Source organism: Nilaparvata lugens, chromosome 1 (assembly GCF_014356525.2).
Source record: "Nilaparvata lugens isolate BPH chromosome 1, ASM1435652v1, whole genome shotgun sequence".
Taxonomy (NCBI): Eukaryota; Metazoa; Arthropoda; class Insecta; order Hemiptera; family Delphacidae; genus Nilaparvata; species Nilaparvata lugens.
The window spans coordinates 78,050,986-78,072,018 of NC_052504.1; the positions used below are offsets into that span (position 1 = coordinate 78,050,986).

Consider the following 21,033-nt stretch of genomic DNA (forward strand, 5'->3'; position numbering starts at 1 on the left):
GGAAAAAATTCAAAAAGTGTTATATTCTAGGAAAATAGAAAATTTAATTAAATCAGAATCATATTCATAATTTTTAAATGTATTGTCAACATCTAGCTTATTTGCATGACTTCCCGCTATATTTTTTAAAAATCATCAGAAAAAAATGTGAAATTGTTGTGGAAATGAAGTTGCTCATGTAAAATCGATAAAACATATAGATAAAAAGTTTGAGATAACACAAAACATGGTAGAAAAATGACAATACTGATTGAGAATTGAAGAAAAAATTGTAACTAGGCATGATTAGAGAGAAATGGATGGCAGTGAGACATTAACAAAAAAATACCTGATACAAAAATTACAACTAATGTAAACTGAATTTGGCTGAAGAACGGGTTTTCTCAAATTTATATGAATTTCCCGCACAATATAAAGTGGCGATAGAAAAATTTTACAAGTTATGTTGCAAAAATTGGAAAAATATTTCATTTTCAGTTGTCATGTACGGTACATATATCACCCTAGCTGGAGTAAATGACTGTAAAATTGTACAGAATAAAAAAGCTGCCAGTAAAAAAATTGTACAAAGAAGATAATACCATAAGCACCAGTTAGATAGACATTGTTGGCTTGAAATAATATAAAGGGTGTAGGAATAGTGAAATTGTGCATAGAAAATCAATAACAAAAACACAGAATAAAACAAATATTTACCACCTCAATTCAAGGGAAAACTATTACGTTTTGTTAAATATTTTACTATTATTTGAGAAAATGAGGTCTGATTTTTGTTAGTAGAGTGGCATGGTTAGTTAACTTGGCCATGTGAATCAATCAACCAGGGTAAATATTAAATGCCTGAAAGGGTTATCATATATGAAGAGATCTATTGTAATCGACTTTAAATTAATATAAATTATCAATGTTCAAGAAAATGTTGAGCCCATAATGAAAGGATTTTTTGATACGATCAAATTCAGTAGATTAAGTTATCTGACATGTCAATGAAAGACTTCGCTTGTTATATTAATCACGTTGAAGCAGAATAACTAGCTTTTAAATCATTTTCTAAAAATGAAAATTACTTTATGTAATGTGAAAGGGGATGAGGTCGTTAAGACAAATAATAACGGCAACTTTAAAATAAAGTTCACTTTATTGTGCAATTTATGCAATGCTCAAATCAATGGTACAAATTCGCACCATTCCTCTTCAATTATTATAAATATATTATAAAATCTAACATTCAAATAGACATCAACAATAATTTCTCTTAAACAACTTCTTCACTGGCACAAGTTGTGAATCTAAGCTATTTCACATCATACAAGAGTATTCACTTCATTATTAGGTACTTGAAAAAGGATAGTATTTGATACCTAGACGCACGGTTTGAGAGAGGAGACAGGATGCTATCATTTTCAACAAATTAAAACTTCTACATTATAGAAAAAATGGACGGATGTATTCAGTTGATAAAATTATTTTTAATTGGGAAGTCTGGCGCGAATAGAAGTTGATCTGTGCTAACAGTAAAAACGTTACTATTTGTGGAGAATAAATGAAGTACAAATGCATTTTAGAAGCCATTATAAACGTAGAATTCTATTTTTATAGATTCAATCAAAAATATCAACCGTGATTTAGATTTACAGTAAATCATTGACAGTGTAGCTTGATAAATACGAGTTATTATAATCGATGCAATGAATTCAACACCAATCATTCCTTTCACAAAACATAACGCAATGGCTGCATGGCACAGATAGAATTCTATTCGCTTCGTACATCGATGCGGGACTACAATGATTATAAATTCAATATTGCCACATGTATGCGCTCGACTAACAAATATCAGAAGAATTATGAGAATAAGATAAATATGAAGTAAGAAAATAGAGATGATAGTGGGGCCTCTAGCAAATTACCCGATAAAAATCCTATAAATTGATGAACTGATTCCGAAAAAGGGCCACTTGGAAAAATCACGGGAAAGACTATTCATTTCCTGATGTTTGTTTTTCGTATGAGGGAAGACAAGACTTAAAATGGTGGGGAACTTGGACAATATCGTAAGGCAATAGAGAGACAGAGGCCCGGTTGCAGAAAAGCCGGTTAAATTTTAATAGTGATTAATTTAACGAGAGAAGGCTATTTCGAAAAGAAGGTTTCTCTGATTGGTTCTCGTGAAATTAGTCACAATTAAAATTTAACCAGCTTTCTTGCAACCGGCACAGAGAGTTTCAATTGATAATGTGTATCACATTGAATGATTTGAAACTAACCTTTTAGGGATCAGGGAGACCGTAAAGGAAATTTCATGCGAGCGCGCCGGCCCTTTGATAAGGGTGGTCGCGGATCTGACCCAAATGTCTCCGTTGCTTAGCAACGCCAGCCGCAGCGGCCACTGCTGCTGCTGCTGCTCCTGTTGCACATACAAGTCACACCATTCAGAGACAATACTCAACACATTAAATATAACCACTGGGCTGTAAAGCAGACTATAACAGAAATGGTAACAGAAATAAAACATGACTAATTAAAGCACATTAACTGTCTAATCAGGCAGCTATTCATCTGAAAAATAATAAATAATTCACTTAACATCTACAAATATAATATCTACGCATTCACAACATTGTATATAATTAAACTAAAAGTAGACTAAATCTATTAAGAACATAGAAACAGCATAAATATCGTGTTTTTATATAAAATCGAATCAACTAAATACTAAAGACGACGTATTTCTAAGGAAACAACTGCTTTCCACACAATGTGATATTTCAAAGTTATAATATACATGGTACTTATAATACCTGCCATGAGTTGAGATTAAACAGAAGTTTTTTTAAAATTTTAGTTGATTTCAGCAAAGCTTTAAAATTGATAGGTCATTAGTATGAACTTATCATCACCACCGTCATGAAAACACAAAAACTTATAGGAGTGTCTGTGATTGGATAACAATAGAATTAGATTGTAGTACAAAATTAATTGGGTAAATTTGTGTCCAAAATCGAGAAGATCGGTTCGAGGCAGATTCAAAAAATGTAGAATTTTAAAGAAAATGCTTATATTGACATTTTTTGATAAATGCAATTAATTCTATTCTAAATTGGAAGTAGGCTATATATAGTATGATGAATGTGAAAATAATAAGTAGAGAAAAGGCTACCGTACTTATAGAGAGCAAAAGTTGCAATAATCAAGTCTGATATATTTTGGAATTAGGGCTATTGTATCACAACTAGAGTTACCTAATTGAAGAAAAAGTATAGGTACTTGACAACGCGAAAACTATCAACTTTCGGCTAAAATCATTGAAGCTACTTACTCAATAAATATGCTTCTTCCAAAACTTTTGAAACGTTTCTTGAATGTGAGAAATCAACTTTATAGCTTATTCTATTGATTCAAGAGTCAAAATACTACAACTGTGAAAAGATTATGAATGATTCTTTTCTTATGACTGTTACAAGGTATATTATAAATCGCTTGTCTAAAACCAATAATAGAAAGTATACATTTCAAGAGAAATATGCAACCGAGATGATGAGATCTGAAGTTAACTAATCCGAGAGATGATTCCTGCTAATTTCAACAGGGTCTAATTTTTGAAAGAAGAATCATTGTTGACATATTTCAACAATTTACTGATTGTATTTTATTACAATAAGTATTGATAATAAAGCTCACTTTCACTTCAAAAGATCTCATAAAACACAACAAATTTATATGAGTTCACACAATAATAGAATAATAATACTAGACTTCTACAGCCTAAAATTTTTGAAATGCAGAAAAGTACCTCTGGCAGTCAATTGATAAATAGAAAAGTATTTCGATCACAAAAACAATATATACAAGTCTCATTTAATGAACAATTATTATACCTAAATTACTGTACATGTACTGTACAAGTGATCTAAACTGCATTATGAATATAAAATATTTATTGAATAAAATAAAAAAATACTCTAATCTAGAACGTTTATACGAAAAACCGAATAGATATAATACTCAATGAAAAACAACCTTCCAATATGAAACACGGTAATATGTCAACATTCATATTTGCACCAAAAAATATCTAATCGAATATGCAAGAAAAAGTGAATTGATTTCCAAATCAAATCCATGAGAAATCATCACACACAATAATACTTTGAACTTATTTAAAGCTACTACCAAAATAAATTGTACACTAAAGATAACTAATATTGAATTACAATAAAATATATAGTCTATAAACTAGGAGACGAGTCGAGTAATCTCAATTACATTGAGTGAAATGCAAAAATAAGCTTTACAAAATTGATACCCTGCTCACTCGTAGAAAGTAAAATAAATAAGACGCACAAGTACATACACATTCAGTCTCAACATACATACTACATTCGCAGATACTTTCAGTGACATGATAAAACTAATAAAGCGAGTCGTACTGTTTGTAACAGATCATGTTTGATTTTTGAAGATTGTCAAGTAAGGCGTTTGATTGTTGCAAATCAAAGACCTGGATGGATGATAGTATAGAGATGTATAGTAGAGAGAGGCTGCGCTGGGGGTCTAGCGCTGGTCGGGCCAGTGGCGTGGGTTGTGGCTGTGATTTTGCAACCAATGGGTCACACCCCAACAGCGAGCCACCGCTGCTCTGGAATTAGCAATCCAACCGTACAGTCCACACCAAAACAATACACCCTACTACTACACCTATTCTTCAACACTCAACTCAAATGGATACAGATCAAGTAATATGTGATACTATTCTACCAATATGAAAAAAATGGTCATATAGTATTCAGAGAAGATGAAACAACTCATAAAATTACTAAAACATTTTTTCTCCGACTGGTTTTAAATGTTGACTTGACAGGGTTAAAATTGTTACTTCAGACAAATTTTACTAAAGCTTATTCCGACCCAAAAATATAGTATAAGCAATGGAAGGCAGTTTGAATCCTTAAATAATATTTTTAAGACTTGACAATACCAGAAGTAGGTTGGAATTTGTGATTGAACCAATCAATAGCTTATAATTGACTGAAAATAGGAGGAATCTGAATCATTCTACTACAAAATTATCCCAGCATCTTATCACTTGGACTCTTGATTATTTTTTTCTAGTTACTGAAAAAAGATCAGTAGATCTTTGACTCTGAAACTTTGATCTAACTGCATTGGAAGTTTTGCTATCTATTAAACTTTATAGGATTGAATAAATTGTACAAATTTTATTCAATTTCTAAAATGAATTCATTGATGCATTTCGAATCTAACTTGCTAATACATTATCGAACATTATCATTCACTCCATTGTTTTCATTCAATTTTTTAAATATTCAAAAACATTACTAAGGCGATTATCGTAAATAGTATTCATTCTTCACAAATAGAATTCAATTCACATTTCATAAACTCTGATGTATCTTGGGCTGCTAGGGAGGATTATTCCAATTTACTAACAAATTTTCTCAATTAATGAAAATGATGTTGATAGGATGTAACCAGATTGAAGTATAGGATGTAATCTACTAAAAATAAAAATTAATTATCATTCAACCTTGGAAATGGGCTGAGGGCGAATGGATATCAAAATAAGAAAGTGTGTGTCGGAATGCATTTATGATTGGCTATACTGGTGTTACCGAATAAAACTTACAGTAACTCTGTAAGTTACATGAACTTACAACTTAAAACATACTTTTCACATTGAACACAGTCAATGAAGTTTGATGTGACAAATCGAAGAAAATAATGCAGAGCTCAAATAATATAGTAGGATGCAAAACATAAAATGTAAATAAATGAATAAATAATGAATTTTATGATTGAATCTGTATCCATAAATTAAGTGCATGAAGCATCGGTCATAAGCTAAGTGAATGAGTAGAATTTCGGATCATTAAAATCTTGTTAAATTTTTCAGAAATCAAGACCAGTTATGAGATTATAGTAAATTATTGTCTATTTTTTATCACTAAAATCAATGTTCATTTGATGGTGCCCATTCCTGTACTGATCTTTGAAAAATGAATCGGATAACCAATAATTCTACTCAATCACCTAACTTCATGAGCGCTACTATGTTCTGAAGAATATTGTAGTTTTTAGATGAATGGAAAAATAAGCCATCGCCCATCACCAATAACAACGAATAATCCCAGAATATTTCATGCAGTACTTCTAATGATTCAAAGAGTACCATAAGTAACCAAACTGGAGAATTGAGACATTTTAATTTGAGAACTCCTTAGAGTATTTATATTTGATTATAAATGAGAAAAATATATCAATCAAATCAAGTCTCTTATCTTCAAAATGTTTGGACTTGTATTCGCCATGCACGTGATTAGAAACATGGAAATTACAGAATTAGGAATTTCGTTTGATAATAATAATTATACATGGAAATTATTTTGGTATCGTCCACGGAACAACAAACGTGTTCCAAATTTTTGATAAAATTTCAAGGGTCATTTGTATAGTATGTCACTGAATATCATTTATGTATAACAGATTCAAGTCTGACACAAAGTATTTTCTCTATTAAGCCTTTCTAGGAAGAACGTCCTATGACTAGCACTCACAGCTAAAAAATTCAACAGATTTTGATCTGTTTAAGAATAGATTTCTTCAATATTCTAAGGAGTATAGAAATCAGTGAAATGTTACTGAAGAACATGGACATTTGAGAAAATCAAACCAACATATCGATAACGGTTTAAGAATATTTTGATAACAGGTGACAAAATGTTCAAGAACAGTTTTGGATAATATTCCTAACTCTTTAAAAGGAGTATCTAGTTATTGGATTGCATTCAAATCTACAAACTTGTTGAAAAACATTTTTGGGAAATATTCCCAACAGTGTTTGAAAGGAGAGTGTAAAGTTACTGAACAGTATTGAGCAGCATTCACATCTACAAAATTTATCATAGACAATAATAAGTTCAAGAACATTATTTTGAAACATTCCCAACAGTGTTTCATGGGAGTTTGATGTTTGGTTCAACAAGCTCGTTCAAGACATGGTCAAATCAGGTACACTTTTCAACGAGTGCACAGAAACATTATGTTTTCTATGGCGATTATAGATAATTCCACTGCACACTTGTAAATCGTACCCGCCTTGATAATGTTCAAATGTCTTAACCGTGCTTGGTGAACCCGGGCATAAGTATAGTTACACACACGTTGATTTTTGAACGTACGATTTTTGCCAACCTTATAAATTCTATTAGATTGAACATAACTTGACAAATGCATGATGTGATCATGTGTTTGTCAAGTTCCATTAAATCTGGGAGAATTTATAAGGAGGACAAAAATCATACGTCCAAAAATCGATGTGTATGTAACTGGCTTTACTAAATAGCATTCACATTTTACATCTACGAACTTGGTAACTCATGCTGTAGACCTAATGTCGAAGAACGTTTTTGGAAAATATTCCCAACAGTGTTCTATAAGAGTATTACAGTACGGTGCTGAATAGTAAGTAATTCAAGGCGACAAAATATCCATAATCGAAAGATGGATGATGCAATCGATTCACGCCTTGACTTGAGTTCTCTTAGAGCTGAACCTCTGAATTCAGTTAGGTACTCATTGAAATACCTACTGATATTGATGTGTGTTTTATGAGTGTCTAGTTACGTTACTGAATAGCGTAGCATTCACATCAACAAACTTGATTACAGATATTGAAATGTTGGATGACATTATTTGTTGGAAATTGTCTCAACAGTTTAATACTGTGTCAAGTTACTAAATTATCTAGCATTCACATCTACTAACTCGATTATCGATAAATGTTCAAAAACGTTTGTTGGAAGATTTTCCCAACAGTTTGATGGGACTGAATTCACTAGCATTCACATACTAGTTACTAGCATTTACATGTACGAACTAGATAACATATAAAAATGAGTTTGTAGGCTCGGGTCACCGAGCAAAGAACCCACCCGAATGGTCGGCGGCGGTGTACTCGGTGAGCAGAGGCGACCCGGTGAGCGCCGAGTAGTCGGTGTAGCTCGGGTAGGGCGTGTAGATGAGACCATGGGCGTCGGCGGCCGACAACAGCTGACCGGGAGGCCCCGACCCGTTGAGGATGGAGGCGGCCGTGGTTGGCACCGGGATTCTCGGCGACAGGATGAGCGGCGCGCCGAGCGGCGTCGCGGTGGGTGTGCGAAGTGGAGTCGCCAAGCCGGGCATGCCAGGCGACATGAGTCGCTGCGTCTCGGCTGCGGCCGCGGTCAGTGCCATGCGTCGCCACTCCTCGTCGCAGGCTGCAAAGCGAGCGACACACACATCAGTCACACGTTCACATCACACAGGCCCGGAAACTTACACTAACATGCATTGATCGAGCACTACTTGAGTCTGATCTTATTGATCTACATTTCTCACTCATGTGGTGCGTACAGACTTAAGCGCTGCAAACACACGCATTTCGGTTTTAATCAGCTGATGCTACGCTATCTGTACCTTACTGTTCCTGTACAAATACTGATATAGTCAGCTAATGAAAAGTGAGATGCGCGTGTTTGTGGCACTCATGTCTGTACGCCGCTTTGGATGCAACTAATTGAAATTAATTAGAATAGAGTAAAACTTGGTTTTTGTTCAGGGAAATTCCTTCAATAAGGGAAGAACTGCGAGTATAGTATAAGTTCAAGTAGCCTATATTATCAATATTATTTCCAGTATCAATATAATAATTCTCACTAATACTCGTACTGTTCAACCCATCGCATTGCATTCCACTCCAAACGGACTTACACATTGAGGTATTAGCTTTTAGTTAATGACCAGCCATTCTTGTTTCTCAGCAGCCAACAATGTGAGTGCCTGACAGTGCATAGTGCAATAACAATGCATACACTTCATAAAAAAACTATATTAAAACTGAGAGCATAATAGCATCCTCAAAAACTTGATTGACTTTGTTTAGTTTAGACTTTTGGACAGTTTTATGTTTGGTCCTGAGTGAAGAGGGATAGAAACAATCAAATAGTTGAGATCCTTCCAGAGATTTAACTCGAAGCAAAGTTATCAAGTAAGCGCTTTTCAAAAATTAATGCTTTCTGAGAACAAATATTTTATGTTTTGATAATAGCCTCCACTAACTCACTACCTCCGTAAACAAAGCCATAGTGCATGACAGGTGGTTGATGGTAACGTCAGCACAGAAAGGGATTCTAAACCAATAAAAACCATAGTTGATATAGATCAGCTGAAATCAACAAATTTTTATTTGTGTAGGAGCCCTACCTGTGCTGACGTCACCAGAGTGCACTATGGCTTTGTTTACGGAGGTAGTGAGTCAACGCTTAAAAATCAAGGGAAATTTATGAAATCTTTGTTTTGTTAAAATAATAATTTTTCCTAACAAGTTCGAAACCAAACTAAGTTAATCTAGTTTGGTTTCGAACTTGTTAGGAAAAATTATTATTATAGATATGGCAACTTTTAACAGGGTAATTGAACAACAAATTATTCAGTTTACAGATAATTATTCATCATGCCGAGCTCATGTCTTGCATGCAATTTATGTGCAATGTTATAAAGTACCCTTACAGTCAACTCATTCAAAAAATAATAATGATACATGACAATAACAAACATGAACATATTAAATTCCTCCCAGATTTTATTTTATTAGTTTCATAGCAAAATTATATTGATATCAGTGTATCTGTAGTTTACTAGATTCATCATATATTACTTAATTTATTACTGAAGTGAACTCCATGAATTGTATCAGCTATCAGTGGATCTGTATCAGTGTATCTAAAGCTGAATCATATTACTCTTCAATCTGCAAGTTTCGATCATAATTTTTCCCTAATACTTATTACAGCCTCTCTTTAGAACCATAATTTAAAAATATTCATAAGCCAAGTCGCCAAAGCAACTTCATTCATGGATGAAGAATGAACTCTTCAATTAATCAGTTAGACCTGTGTCTATTAGATTAAAAATGTCTCTAATCGATCAGAGATTCAGTTGAAATTGCAATACCGTACAAATTTAGTATTTACAGATTTCATTCACAAATAGAAGATATTATTTCTCCAGATTGAAATAGTGCTCCGGTTTCATTAACTGCGTTCACACCAAAGTTGACAACTTTGTTTTCTTCGTCCTTATATATAAGGAACAATATTATTGTTCAAGATTAAACATGATTTGGCAAACACATGATGTGTTTCCCAAGTTCCGTTCAATCTAGTATAATTTATAAGGACGGAAAAAACATATTGACAACTTTGGTGTAAACGAATCATCAATTTATTCCAACCCCAATCTCACATATCAATGCAATTAGTTCACAGTTTCAACAACATCAACAGATCATGTCTCGAGCATTTAAGCACATATAAAGCAATAAATCATGAAAAACAACATTCACCTATTGGAATGTTACATGATGTAATGTTGTATCAATATGTGGAGGAGTTGGGGGGTGTCTAGTTGCACAAAGGTTAATATATTAATGAACATAGAATGAGGAACATGCATTGTGTACCTGCAGCAGCCAGTGCCTTAGCATTTGAATCGCGATATGTACCGTTAATGATAGCCAACTCCATCAGCTGCCTTTTCTTCAGCTCATCCTCACCGTCAGCTTGCTATTATCATCAAACAAAACATTAGTCACAAAAAGTATTCGGGCGAGTATCAATGATTTGGGAAAATAGATAAGATTTAAGCAGAAAATATTTTCAATGATAATACTTCTAGCCTATAATAAATCACTGGTTAGTACATTCCATGAGTGAAGACCTCTGGTCAGCTGATAATTACAAGCTGGCTAGAGATCTCTATCCATGGAATTCACTATCGAGGAAGAGTGAGTGGACGAATATAATTGAACAGAGAATATATAGAAAATTCTAATTACTAATTCAAAGATATCAATCTGAGCAGAAACTAGATAAAAACAATCATAGAATGCCCCACATTCCACACTCAATTTAAATACTGAAATACATATCCAACTCAAAATATTGGTTGGGTTGCAATAGTACAACCCAACCCTACAGTAGTTTTTAATTTAATGTATAGCTTATCAATTTTATTTTGTGGTCTGCAATATGTCAAGTATAAATGGTAACTGATAAATCATAGTTGTTTCTGGTTGGTATGTTGCTATTGCTACAAATACATGCTATGGCATAAATACATACAATTGTACATTGGTACAAACACAGCAATCCCTACCACAAGTTAACTAGGGATGACATCTTTAGCCAACTAAATATGTATGCGCTGTTACAAGTCGTCAATAATGAAATAATAACATTTATTAAATCAATAGTATGTAGAATTATTATAATAGGGAATGAGAGATATATAGAACTGATAGAATATTAATAAACATATAAATCTGAGTACCCTTTTTAAAATTATTTAATTATAACGCTATTATCAAGTCTTGATAATGACATTATAAAGCCGAAACATGACGTGATTAAATAATACTAAAAAGGGTACTCACATTTATATTTTTCTTTATATTCAAAAGTAGCCCTAAGGAAAAAAGACAATTTGATGAGAACTGATAGAGCTATACATTGAACGACTATAAGTTAATAGAACACTAAATAAATACGGTAAACTTCTTTCTGTTACTTTTGTTTCAATTTCGCAAAAAAGAAGTAATTATGTATCTGATTGTGTAGTAAGACTGTATTAATGTTCCTTCATCTGCATCCTTCCCAATTTTAGTAAAATTTTAGAATTTTAGTAAAAGTCTAAAATTCAAATGAGCATTATTATAAAAAAGACAATCATCTACAAATTTTCTGAGTAGTGTGAAGGTGATATTGTGGTAGTTATCTACACTGAATAAATATCATCTATACATGTTTAATGAAACAAAATTTCAAGTGAAAAAGGTTTGTAGGACTCACAGGGACAAGTAGTTTCTTGACTTCATCTACAGCTCTTTGTAGCTTGAGTTTGGCTCGGTTTTCTGTGTCGTCAACCGATATTAGAACATGCAGCTCCTCGCTCAGGTGCTCCCAATTTGGCTTTCCTCTGTTCAGTTCCTCCTGTCAATCAAGTAGATTGCATTTAGCATACCTACATCTATTATGATATTGGTCAACATTTGTATTGGGATGAATCAAGCAACAAATGACGAAGGTAATGTAGACTCAGAATAGAATGACTTGTTTATTTCTTGACGTGGCGAAGTTTGGACAATAATGTCCACTCTACCACTTAACCACATCACCCATCAATAGAGTCTATGATTACCCCACCCATCAATAGGTATATGATAAGATGGTAAAAGACTTTCAAATTTTGATAGCAATTGATAGTTACTTCAAATTTCAATTTATAACATTATCACAGCCTTCCTAGCACACATTCAACAATTCCATATCACTATTTGAAAACTTTAATAATATGTAATTACATTTTTTTCATGAAACCATGAAAAGATAAATGCTTTTTTAGGGTTTAATATGGCTCTTCTATGCTGCAGAAATATTTACTATCCTACATAGTAACTTAAAATGAGATGAGCCACCATATTGGTAAATAATTAATTATGCTTATGCGCTTACAGCAATTAAAAGCATGCAGTATGTACATTTGACCCTGGAAATAAAGCCACATTATAACTCACAAAATCATATATTTTTTCGAACAAATGAAACCTTTGCATAAAAAAGGTGGGTGATGATTGAAAATGATTTGAGATTGAAGGCATAAACAACAGAGAATCATGTTTTCAATAATATAAGAAGAATTACAGAAGAACTAACTTATATTAAATTGATTTCATGCACACAATTGATAAATAATGAAATATAAAAGGATAAAAGGATTGTCTACTGAAACTGAGATGTATTACCGTACAAACCTTGAGTCTCATCAATCAAATAGTCCTTACGCTAGCGTCCAAGAAGCATTAAAAGTGTTAAAGGCATTAAATTTGTTTACTGATGATAGCTGTTATGTAATTCAAGAAACTATAATATGTCAAAAAATAGAGGCCTGAAAAAATATTACAGTAAGAAGAAGGTAAACGATAATTTACTAGTGACACCATAGCTTAATAGTAGCCTCTTTAGAGAAATGTACATCGTTTTAAAATCAAATCTAATAATTTTACTTTCTTTTGAGTACCGTATCTGCTCTAAGAGAAAGATTTCAAGAGACAATTCGACGTTTACATCGAAAACACTTTACTGAAGTATTACAATTTATAAGAGCAATGAGGGATGATTAGCTTTATTTGTTGATAGAATTTATCTATGACAGTACAAATGACGTTTCATCATAGTAAAATAGTTATAAAGACTAGCTCATTCTCTTCTTATCAATTCAATAATCCTCGAAGTCATCTACACAATGGTATGTAGATCTGAAATGAATTAACAGTTAGTTAGATTGACTTGATTACATTGGTTCTCATTTGTGTTTCACTAGTGACTTGTGTATTATCGTGAGTGTGATATGCCAGTATAAATGCAAGACTCAGAAAGTACAAGATAATATCAGCAAGTACTTTTTATCAGCGTCGAATTTAAACAAGATTTTCTATTAAGAACAGAACTGAATGAAATTAAGTGATAATATCATGGATATTATTATAGAGACTTGATGGTCACCTGTCACCTACACAACTGTATACAAGAAACTGAATAGCTTACACTCTATTCAAAATTATTTTAATCCATGCAGAGTGCACTGTGCACTGCTTACAATAATAAATTCTTGATTCCCATGTGGACAACAGAGAGAGAATTATTCCAGTAGACTTAGAGTAATAACAAAAACGATTGCATGGTATTTTAGTGAAATGAATAAGTTACAGGAATTGTGAGGCAAATTACAGTAGATGTTAGAAGAGAAAAGAGAAGGACTGGGCACGACCCAAATAAACAAGCCGATAAATGAAACAGACAAGACGTGAGTTGCAAGAAGCAAGAAGAGAGGTCGGCGAACCTCTTTGCATCCTACAACAAAATAAGGCAGTTTATTAGTAGCCCAGAATAGACTAGGGGAGGAAGGGAGAATGGATGATAAGGCAACAATTCTCCGTTGAAAATCTCTAGATATTAGCTTCCAATTCCACATTGAAAACAGAGTTCTGCATAAGATTTAGAATAAGCAGTTACAGAACGCACAAGCATCTAATTAGTTATGAAAAGCTTTGTAATATTATGTATGAGCCTAGCGCCCAGCACAATAAAAAACACCTATAAATTCTTAATTTTGGGTTCTAAAATTCTTTCATAACAAATGTCCTTTCCAAAATTCAATTTGGTTTTCCAATTTTCCTGATAAAACTAGATATTAAGCCCTTCTATCAGGAAGAGAAGTATCTTCAAACAAGAGATTTAGAAATAAACGATTATTTCATTTCAATACTTTAATTCACAAACTGTTAAGGAGAACCTCCTACTTTTGATTTATATAGTAATTAAATAATAAAATACAATAATGCATAGTGGAGACTGATGAATTTTGTCAATAACAACTAGAACTTGGGTCAGTAGCATTGTTATTCAGGATTACTGTATTAGTACAGCTATTGTATAACATGTATTATATTACATTTATGAAATTTGGAGGTACTTACTTTCTTTTTATCTCTCATTGAACCTTTACCCCGAACCATTATTTTACAACCAGTCTCTTGTTCTAACTGTTTCGCTGTCATTCCTCTTGGGCCCAATATTCTTCCAACAAAATTGAACTGCAAAAAGAAAAACCAATCGATTAGTAAAACATTCGAGTTCACTTAAATTCTAGTCAACAATATTTTATTTATTTATAATTTTTACAAAGTAGCACTGATTGGGAGAGAAAAACTAAGGATACTCCTTGTACCATTTTTCTCCCAAATTTAGATAACATTTTAAAAGTTCAAGATAGGGACGTGGTTTCACTTTTCTAAAATTTAGTCCATTTTCACTAAAAAACAACGAAAACTGGGAATTTTAAATTTTGATGGTTAAAAACAGAATAAAAAAATATCACACTCAAATCACCATTAATTGAAACATTTATAATATAAGTCTATATTCTTCTAGTTATCATTATACAACTGCATTATTTTTAATTTTGTTTCATAAAATAAGTAGATATCTTCCTTATTCCCACACTCTAATAATCATATCTATTACATTGGCTCAGAGGCAGGTGTGAACAAGAATTGAATTGATTCACATTCCTATCATTTCTTCAAGTTCTCTTCTTCTTTTTATTTTTTTTAGAATTGAATAAGCTTTTACTTATTTTTTTCTTCTTTTTCATATCTCTTATTCTTCTCCTTATTTCATTCTGTCCACTCTCTTTATCAAAACATTATATTTCTTATCTACTTATAATTATCTTATCATCTTAATTTATATCTAATTTAATTATATTTTGACTTTTCGCAGTTAACTGTTTTTATTTTTAATACTTATATTTTGCTGAAGGTACGTTGTGTTTATTTTGTTTTATTTGAATACTGTTGTATTTTGATCATTTGTTTCGATTTGTATTGTCCTGTTGTCTGGTTCAATGAGTCTATCGAGATCTAGAACCTCATATTAAAAATCATTCAATAAATCAATCAATCAATCTAATATCTGTCAACTATCACCTAATTCGGTATTCCTCTTCCAAAAAAGATCCTTTTTTTATTGAAACAAGTCTTAGGAATCGAGTCAGGACTATCATAAATGTATTCATAAATGTATCAATATTGAGCTTCTTCAAATGAACAATATAAACCTTAAATTTTATGAAGTAAGTTACAGAACAATATCACAAGCATTATCCTACTCGTTGTCAAAGCACAAATCACAGACTCATGTGAACGACATCCTCCACCAAGTTAGTGGCACCAACAAAACTCAACTAGGAAAGGACGAGTAGAATGTTGAAAGTTCATGCGGGGGTCAACCACAAACAACGAAGATGTGTTGAATAATGAACAGCGAACCTTCCACTGGTTACGATCAATAGAAACAAAATATGCTAATAATAATTATCATTAAATAAGGACATAGTTCTAAGTTCGCCACGAGTAATGGGAACAACCAGGGAAGATGGAACTAATCTTTCGGCGGCAAAAGAACAAAAGACAATTATTGAGAAGTACAATCGGTGAGTTCAGAAGGGTGAACAAGAGAACAGCCATTCATGAAGAAGGAATTTCTCCAAGTAATCTGCAAGTACTGTATATGGGAAAACGTAAAAGCAAAACAGTGTCACCGATTTCAACTACAAAGAGGTTGTATGAATACGTATTTTATACAATAGTAATACACAATACTCTATTCGTAGATTATATACTTTTCATATACAGTAATCTGTAAATTGTTTATTCTATAACAGTATAAACGTAAAACTGTTGACCTCAAACAGGTTGCAGGGATTATTATTCTTATAAATACATTCTTATATACGTTGTAATATAGTATGAATATGTGGTCTATAGTCTCATATACAACATGACCGCACAACTGTGACAAATCCGTTAACTTTCTGTGCAGGACCTCAAGAATCATGTAGAATTGTGGTCTTCTGTACAATAGTATTGTTATTTGTAAGGTAAAGTTAGGTGTAGTTGTTGACAGGGTGACCTATTTGCAACGGGGATGGCAGCAGTCATGTCCCAAGTCCCCCAGGTCGCACACCGCAAAGCCAACCTCCTTCTCTAAAAGGCAACCGTTGCTATATTGCTTTTAAAGGGCGCTGATTGCCCGTCTACATTCCACATTCCAGTCGCCGGTGATAAGGCACATTCCAGTAATGTACGGGCGCAAACCTATTGTCACCTCATTAGCATCAGCTCCTTGTTAGGAGTGCGCAAAACCATTTTTCTTATCCCAATATAGAGGAGCGAATGCTGTTCTGCTGGCAGCAGTCCTCTGGCCTTTGTTATCGGTCAACAACCGACTCGGTCACAACAATATTATGGTTTGATCACAATGTGATCGTAAGTAACCACTGGTTAGCCGATGGCACATTATCGGCCAGCAACGGTAAATCTGTTCATCTTCATCGAATATGGTTATTGGTTGTTTAAATACAGGAACACGGTGCTTTATAAATCAGAAGATTTATGTTGCAGAGAGCATTGTGTTTTGGCTGCGAAGAAGATGACAAGTTTCAGAGAAGTTTCTCTCCACCTATTCAGCCTTGATTCTACATATTCTGGGTTGATTAATACTCTCATTTTAGTATAACGATATCAAAGAGCTTGAGGGGGAAATCCAATATTGCTAGGTAAATATGGATTCAATCGTGTCAATTATAACTGTTAAAGATCTTTAAAGATCAAAAGAACTTTACTAAAGATCTTAACTTGTGCTACTTCACTGTTTTCTTTTTTTATTCAACTCATTCTTTTGTGAGTCTTTGTTTTATTCATACGGTTGTTTCATAATTTAGTTCTATCCTTGCTTATTTTTATCTTTATCTTCATCTTACTATTATTACTACTCTTTTGTGATTAATTTAAAAAAATTATTTTCTTCTTGATACGTACAAGCTTCAAGTTCTTTCGTACTATTGATAAATTTCTTATAGTGTATATTATGTGACTATATATTATATGCAATTGTACAAGGAACAGATGAATTTGAATTTGAACAACAACTATTTTGGAAAATTGGTAATATCTCTGATGAACACGATTAGGCAGTAAAATAGCAAGAGGTACATTTAAATTTGATAGATTCAATATTGCTGGGGTAACAAGGATTACATCACATCGATGAAAAATTGATGGAAAACTTATCAATAACCTATTTTACTAGTATGGGATTTCAGCACTTTCATATACAGTAATACAATATGGAGAAGGTTCGGCGAGTAACTTCAAACTTGAGAGGAAGTGTGGTTTCATTCAATCATGTAAGAATTCAATCATAATATTAGAAGATTGATGAGCAACTTATCAACAACAATATATAGTATGGGAAGAATATGAATTGGTATGGAAATGATGGATTGGCAGATAATAATTAATAACTGGGCGGTTGATGGGTCGGAGAATAACCTGTCATCGATGGGCCCGATATTTATAAAAGTAGAATGGTTCTTATAGATGATGATCGAAATCTAAAACACATCAATACAATTAGTGATGAAATCCATTTTTTGGACTAAAACAATAATTCATTCATCAGGAAAATTAAAATATTATTGGATAAGAAAGTGTTTTATGAGTTCAGTTGGAATAATTGGATTTAATATTGTATTTTAGTTTGGAGATCAGTTGTGCCAGGTGCAAGGAGTTATTGTGAATAGAGACAGAGGTTGGAAACAAGTGAAACTTAAGTTGCTGTTTCCTAAAGAAGAAAACGTTTGCAGGACACGTCTCCTCCAGGAAGCGTCATCCTTCTCATTATTAATGAGTTTGCAATCCATCATTAAGATTCTGAACTCATAGAACGCGAATAAGCATGTGATGAAAGAGGCGTAAGAGATGAGCAGGGTTTCAGAATCGGAATGAGAGGTAAATGAATATTGAAGTTTTGAAATTGATGGATAGGCTAATCAAATATCCATATTTATGTGGCAAGTTCCAGACAGAAGGATTACAAATGAGAACAGATCACAATTTTTTATGTATGAATTCTTATTTGAGCTAATGTTACACTCAACGTTATATTTCTAAATACTTTGTACTCTACTGAGGATTAGAAATACTATCCAAATACTCTCTAATCCTCAGTATTGTTGAAGCCCCTAATGTTAAATCGATTACAACTAAGTTTATCAATCAGATCTCTTTTCATTGATGAAATGAGCCAATTGTATCAGGAAGTTCAACAACATAAAATTTCATTCATGTCGCACTCTGCCAACAGTCCAAGTTGATAAATCAAACCAGATTAGCACTCCAAATGTTGGAAGATGTCTGCCAAAAATTTGAGGTCACTGGGTTTTTTCTGTCAACCAACAACTGTCATTTCAATAGCCAATTAGGCCTAATATATTGTTATAGTAATAGTATCTATAAACATAAGCCAATCGTTTAGCTTTCAAGTAAGTCATAACATGGGAAATAGATATTCATTCGAAAAAGTAATCATGAAATATTTGAGTTTGGCGGGAACACAATTGTTTTTTTTTTCTTAATGTTGACCACAGTAAGAAAGGCGAGTTTGATTAAAATACATGGTTGAACAGAACATATGCAGATATTATTATTATTGCTGATCCATCATTGGTCCTCTTGGATTTCATAGGGAATCATTTGCAAGCAAGCAAGCTGCTATGATGAAAGGGAATTTCAAAATGTACTGAAATAGAGTAGAAATTGGAAAATGAGTTAGCACCGTTATTGTTGGAACTGAATTAACTTGGGAACATTCACCTTCAATTGTTATTGGTGTCTCAGAAAATTCCAATTTCATTATCAAATAAGAGAAATAGGTGATAGATTCTCCTTATGAAATTATACTGTTCTGAAATTCATTACTAAAATAGCCAGTGTTTACGGCACGCACATCAAATGAATTGCTTTTTCAATTGCGTCGTCACAAATATCTCATGTTTGGTCTCAATCGAAGCCAGAGATGTCGCCCTGAACTTGGATGTCCTTTGATGCTATAAGAGGATCGGCCAACAAAGAGGGCGAATTAAAATAGACAAACACGTCACTACTTTCAATGCATGACAAAAGAAAGCAAGGGAGCAATGAGAGTGTGACTCTTCATCAACTGATTCGAATAACCAGTGAATTTTATTTTCAATTACGGGCAACTGTTGTAGTTTCAAAATTGAAGTGACTTTCTGAACTAATACTATCTTTACCCAACGTTTTCCCCACACAGTTTCCTTTTTCGTAGCATTTGTGCATATTGATATGTCATTTTCATTTTTTTCTACTTTCCTTCTAAAAATTATTCTACTTGTAATTTGGGAGAATTTTAGGAGTTTCATATAAAATTTCCAGTGAATTTTATTTTCGATTACGGGCAACAGTAGTTTCAAAATTGAAGTGACTTTCTGAACTTATACTATCTTTACCCAATGTTTTTCCAACCCAGTTTTCTTTTTCGTAGCATTTGTGCAAGTTGATTTCTCATTTTCATTTTTTTCTACTTTCCTTCTAAAAATTATTCTACTTATAATTTGGGAGAATTTTAGGAGTTTCATATAAAATTTCTTACTTCAGTATAATATCATACTTGAAGAGATTTTTAGGAGTTAAGTTTGTGTGTCATTTACTCATACTAATGATAATTAGCAAAAATTTTCCCTAATGAATAAATAGTCTCATATAAAGAAAAATGAGTTAATCTTTAACAAACTCCTGCGAATATTTTTTTAGTGGAACAATGTTATCAAGGAAGCATTTTTAAAACTCTCCTTACTAGACTCCTGAAAATATTTTCTTAGTGAAATAATGATTTCGAGGAAGCATTTTTAAAACTCTCCTTACCAAACTCCTGCAAATATTTTCGTAGTCGAACAATGTTTTCAAGATAGCATTTTCAAGACTCTCCAAGTGTCTAGACCAGCCCCTTTCAAATAGCTTTGATGCATGAAGAATGTTCAACTCAGACATCCCAATCATACTTTATATGAGACCGACTGCACCAGTGTGATGGTAGTAGTTACTGTACTATTACCGACAAATTAAAATCTCGTTTAAGAACAGTGAGTGACCTGCCAATGAAAATCAAGCCAGCCAGATGAATGCTAACTAGACTGTTGTTCAATCAAGTGCAGGAAACTGTTGTTAGAGGGTATAGAAGCAGGCGCCAGACACCGCTTGCTTGCTCGCACGTCCATCTCCACGCACTTTGCTTGTAGTTGGCTCATATACTTCACTTGGAAATTTTACTTCATCTGATAGTTCATTAAGAATTTCACTCCTTTATATGACAGAACTCATACATATGATTCCTTTATATGACTCCTGCGGCTCCTGCCGATCAGAACGATCCCTCCAGAGGTCCGTAAGTTGCATCTTACCTGCTGGATTGTATTTTTCTCAATAAGTAACATTAAATTTGGTTTGTGATTCATTACTATGCAGTTCTGTATATTATAAACTGATAGGTTATT

General features: G+C 33.0%; 1 protein-coding gene across 7 annotated transcripts in view; it reads right to left on the bottom strand.

The window, feature by feature from the left end:
* Window positions 1–21,033, bottom strand: part of LOC111053656 (protein held out wings) — a 112,988-nt gene that overhangs the window by 4,819 nt on the left and 87,136 nt on the right. The window contains exons 3-7 of one of the 7 annotated variants that reach the window (XM_039444036.1): window positions 14,594–14,710; window positions 11,907–12,047; window positions 10,562–10,622; window positions 7,953–8,276; window positions 2,268–2,407 (exon numbers count right to left, since the gene is read on the bottom strand). In XM_039444036.1, the coding sequence (XP_039299970.1) occupies window positions 2,301–2,407; window positions 7,953–8,276; window positions 10,562–10,622; window positions 11,907–12,047; window positions 14,594–14,710 (750 nt within the window). In that variant the 3' untranslated portion in view covers window positions 2,268–2,300. Of the gene's footprint in view, window positions 1–1,119; window positions 4,640–7,917; window positions 8,277–10,519; window positions 10,623–11,906; window positions 12,048–14,593; window positions 14,711–21,033 lie in introns of those variants that run through there. The other 6 variants (XM_039444021.1, XM_039444042.1, XM_039444063.1 and 3 more) reach the window with 6 other exon arrangements.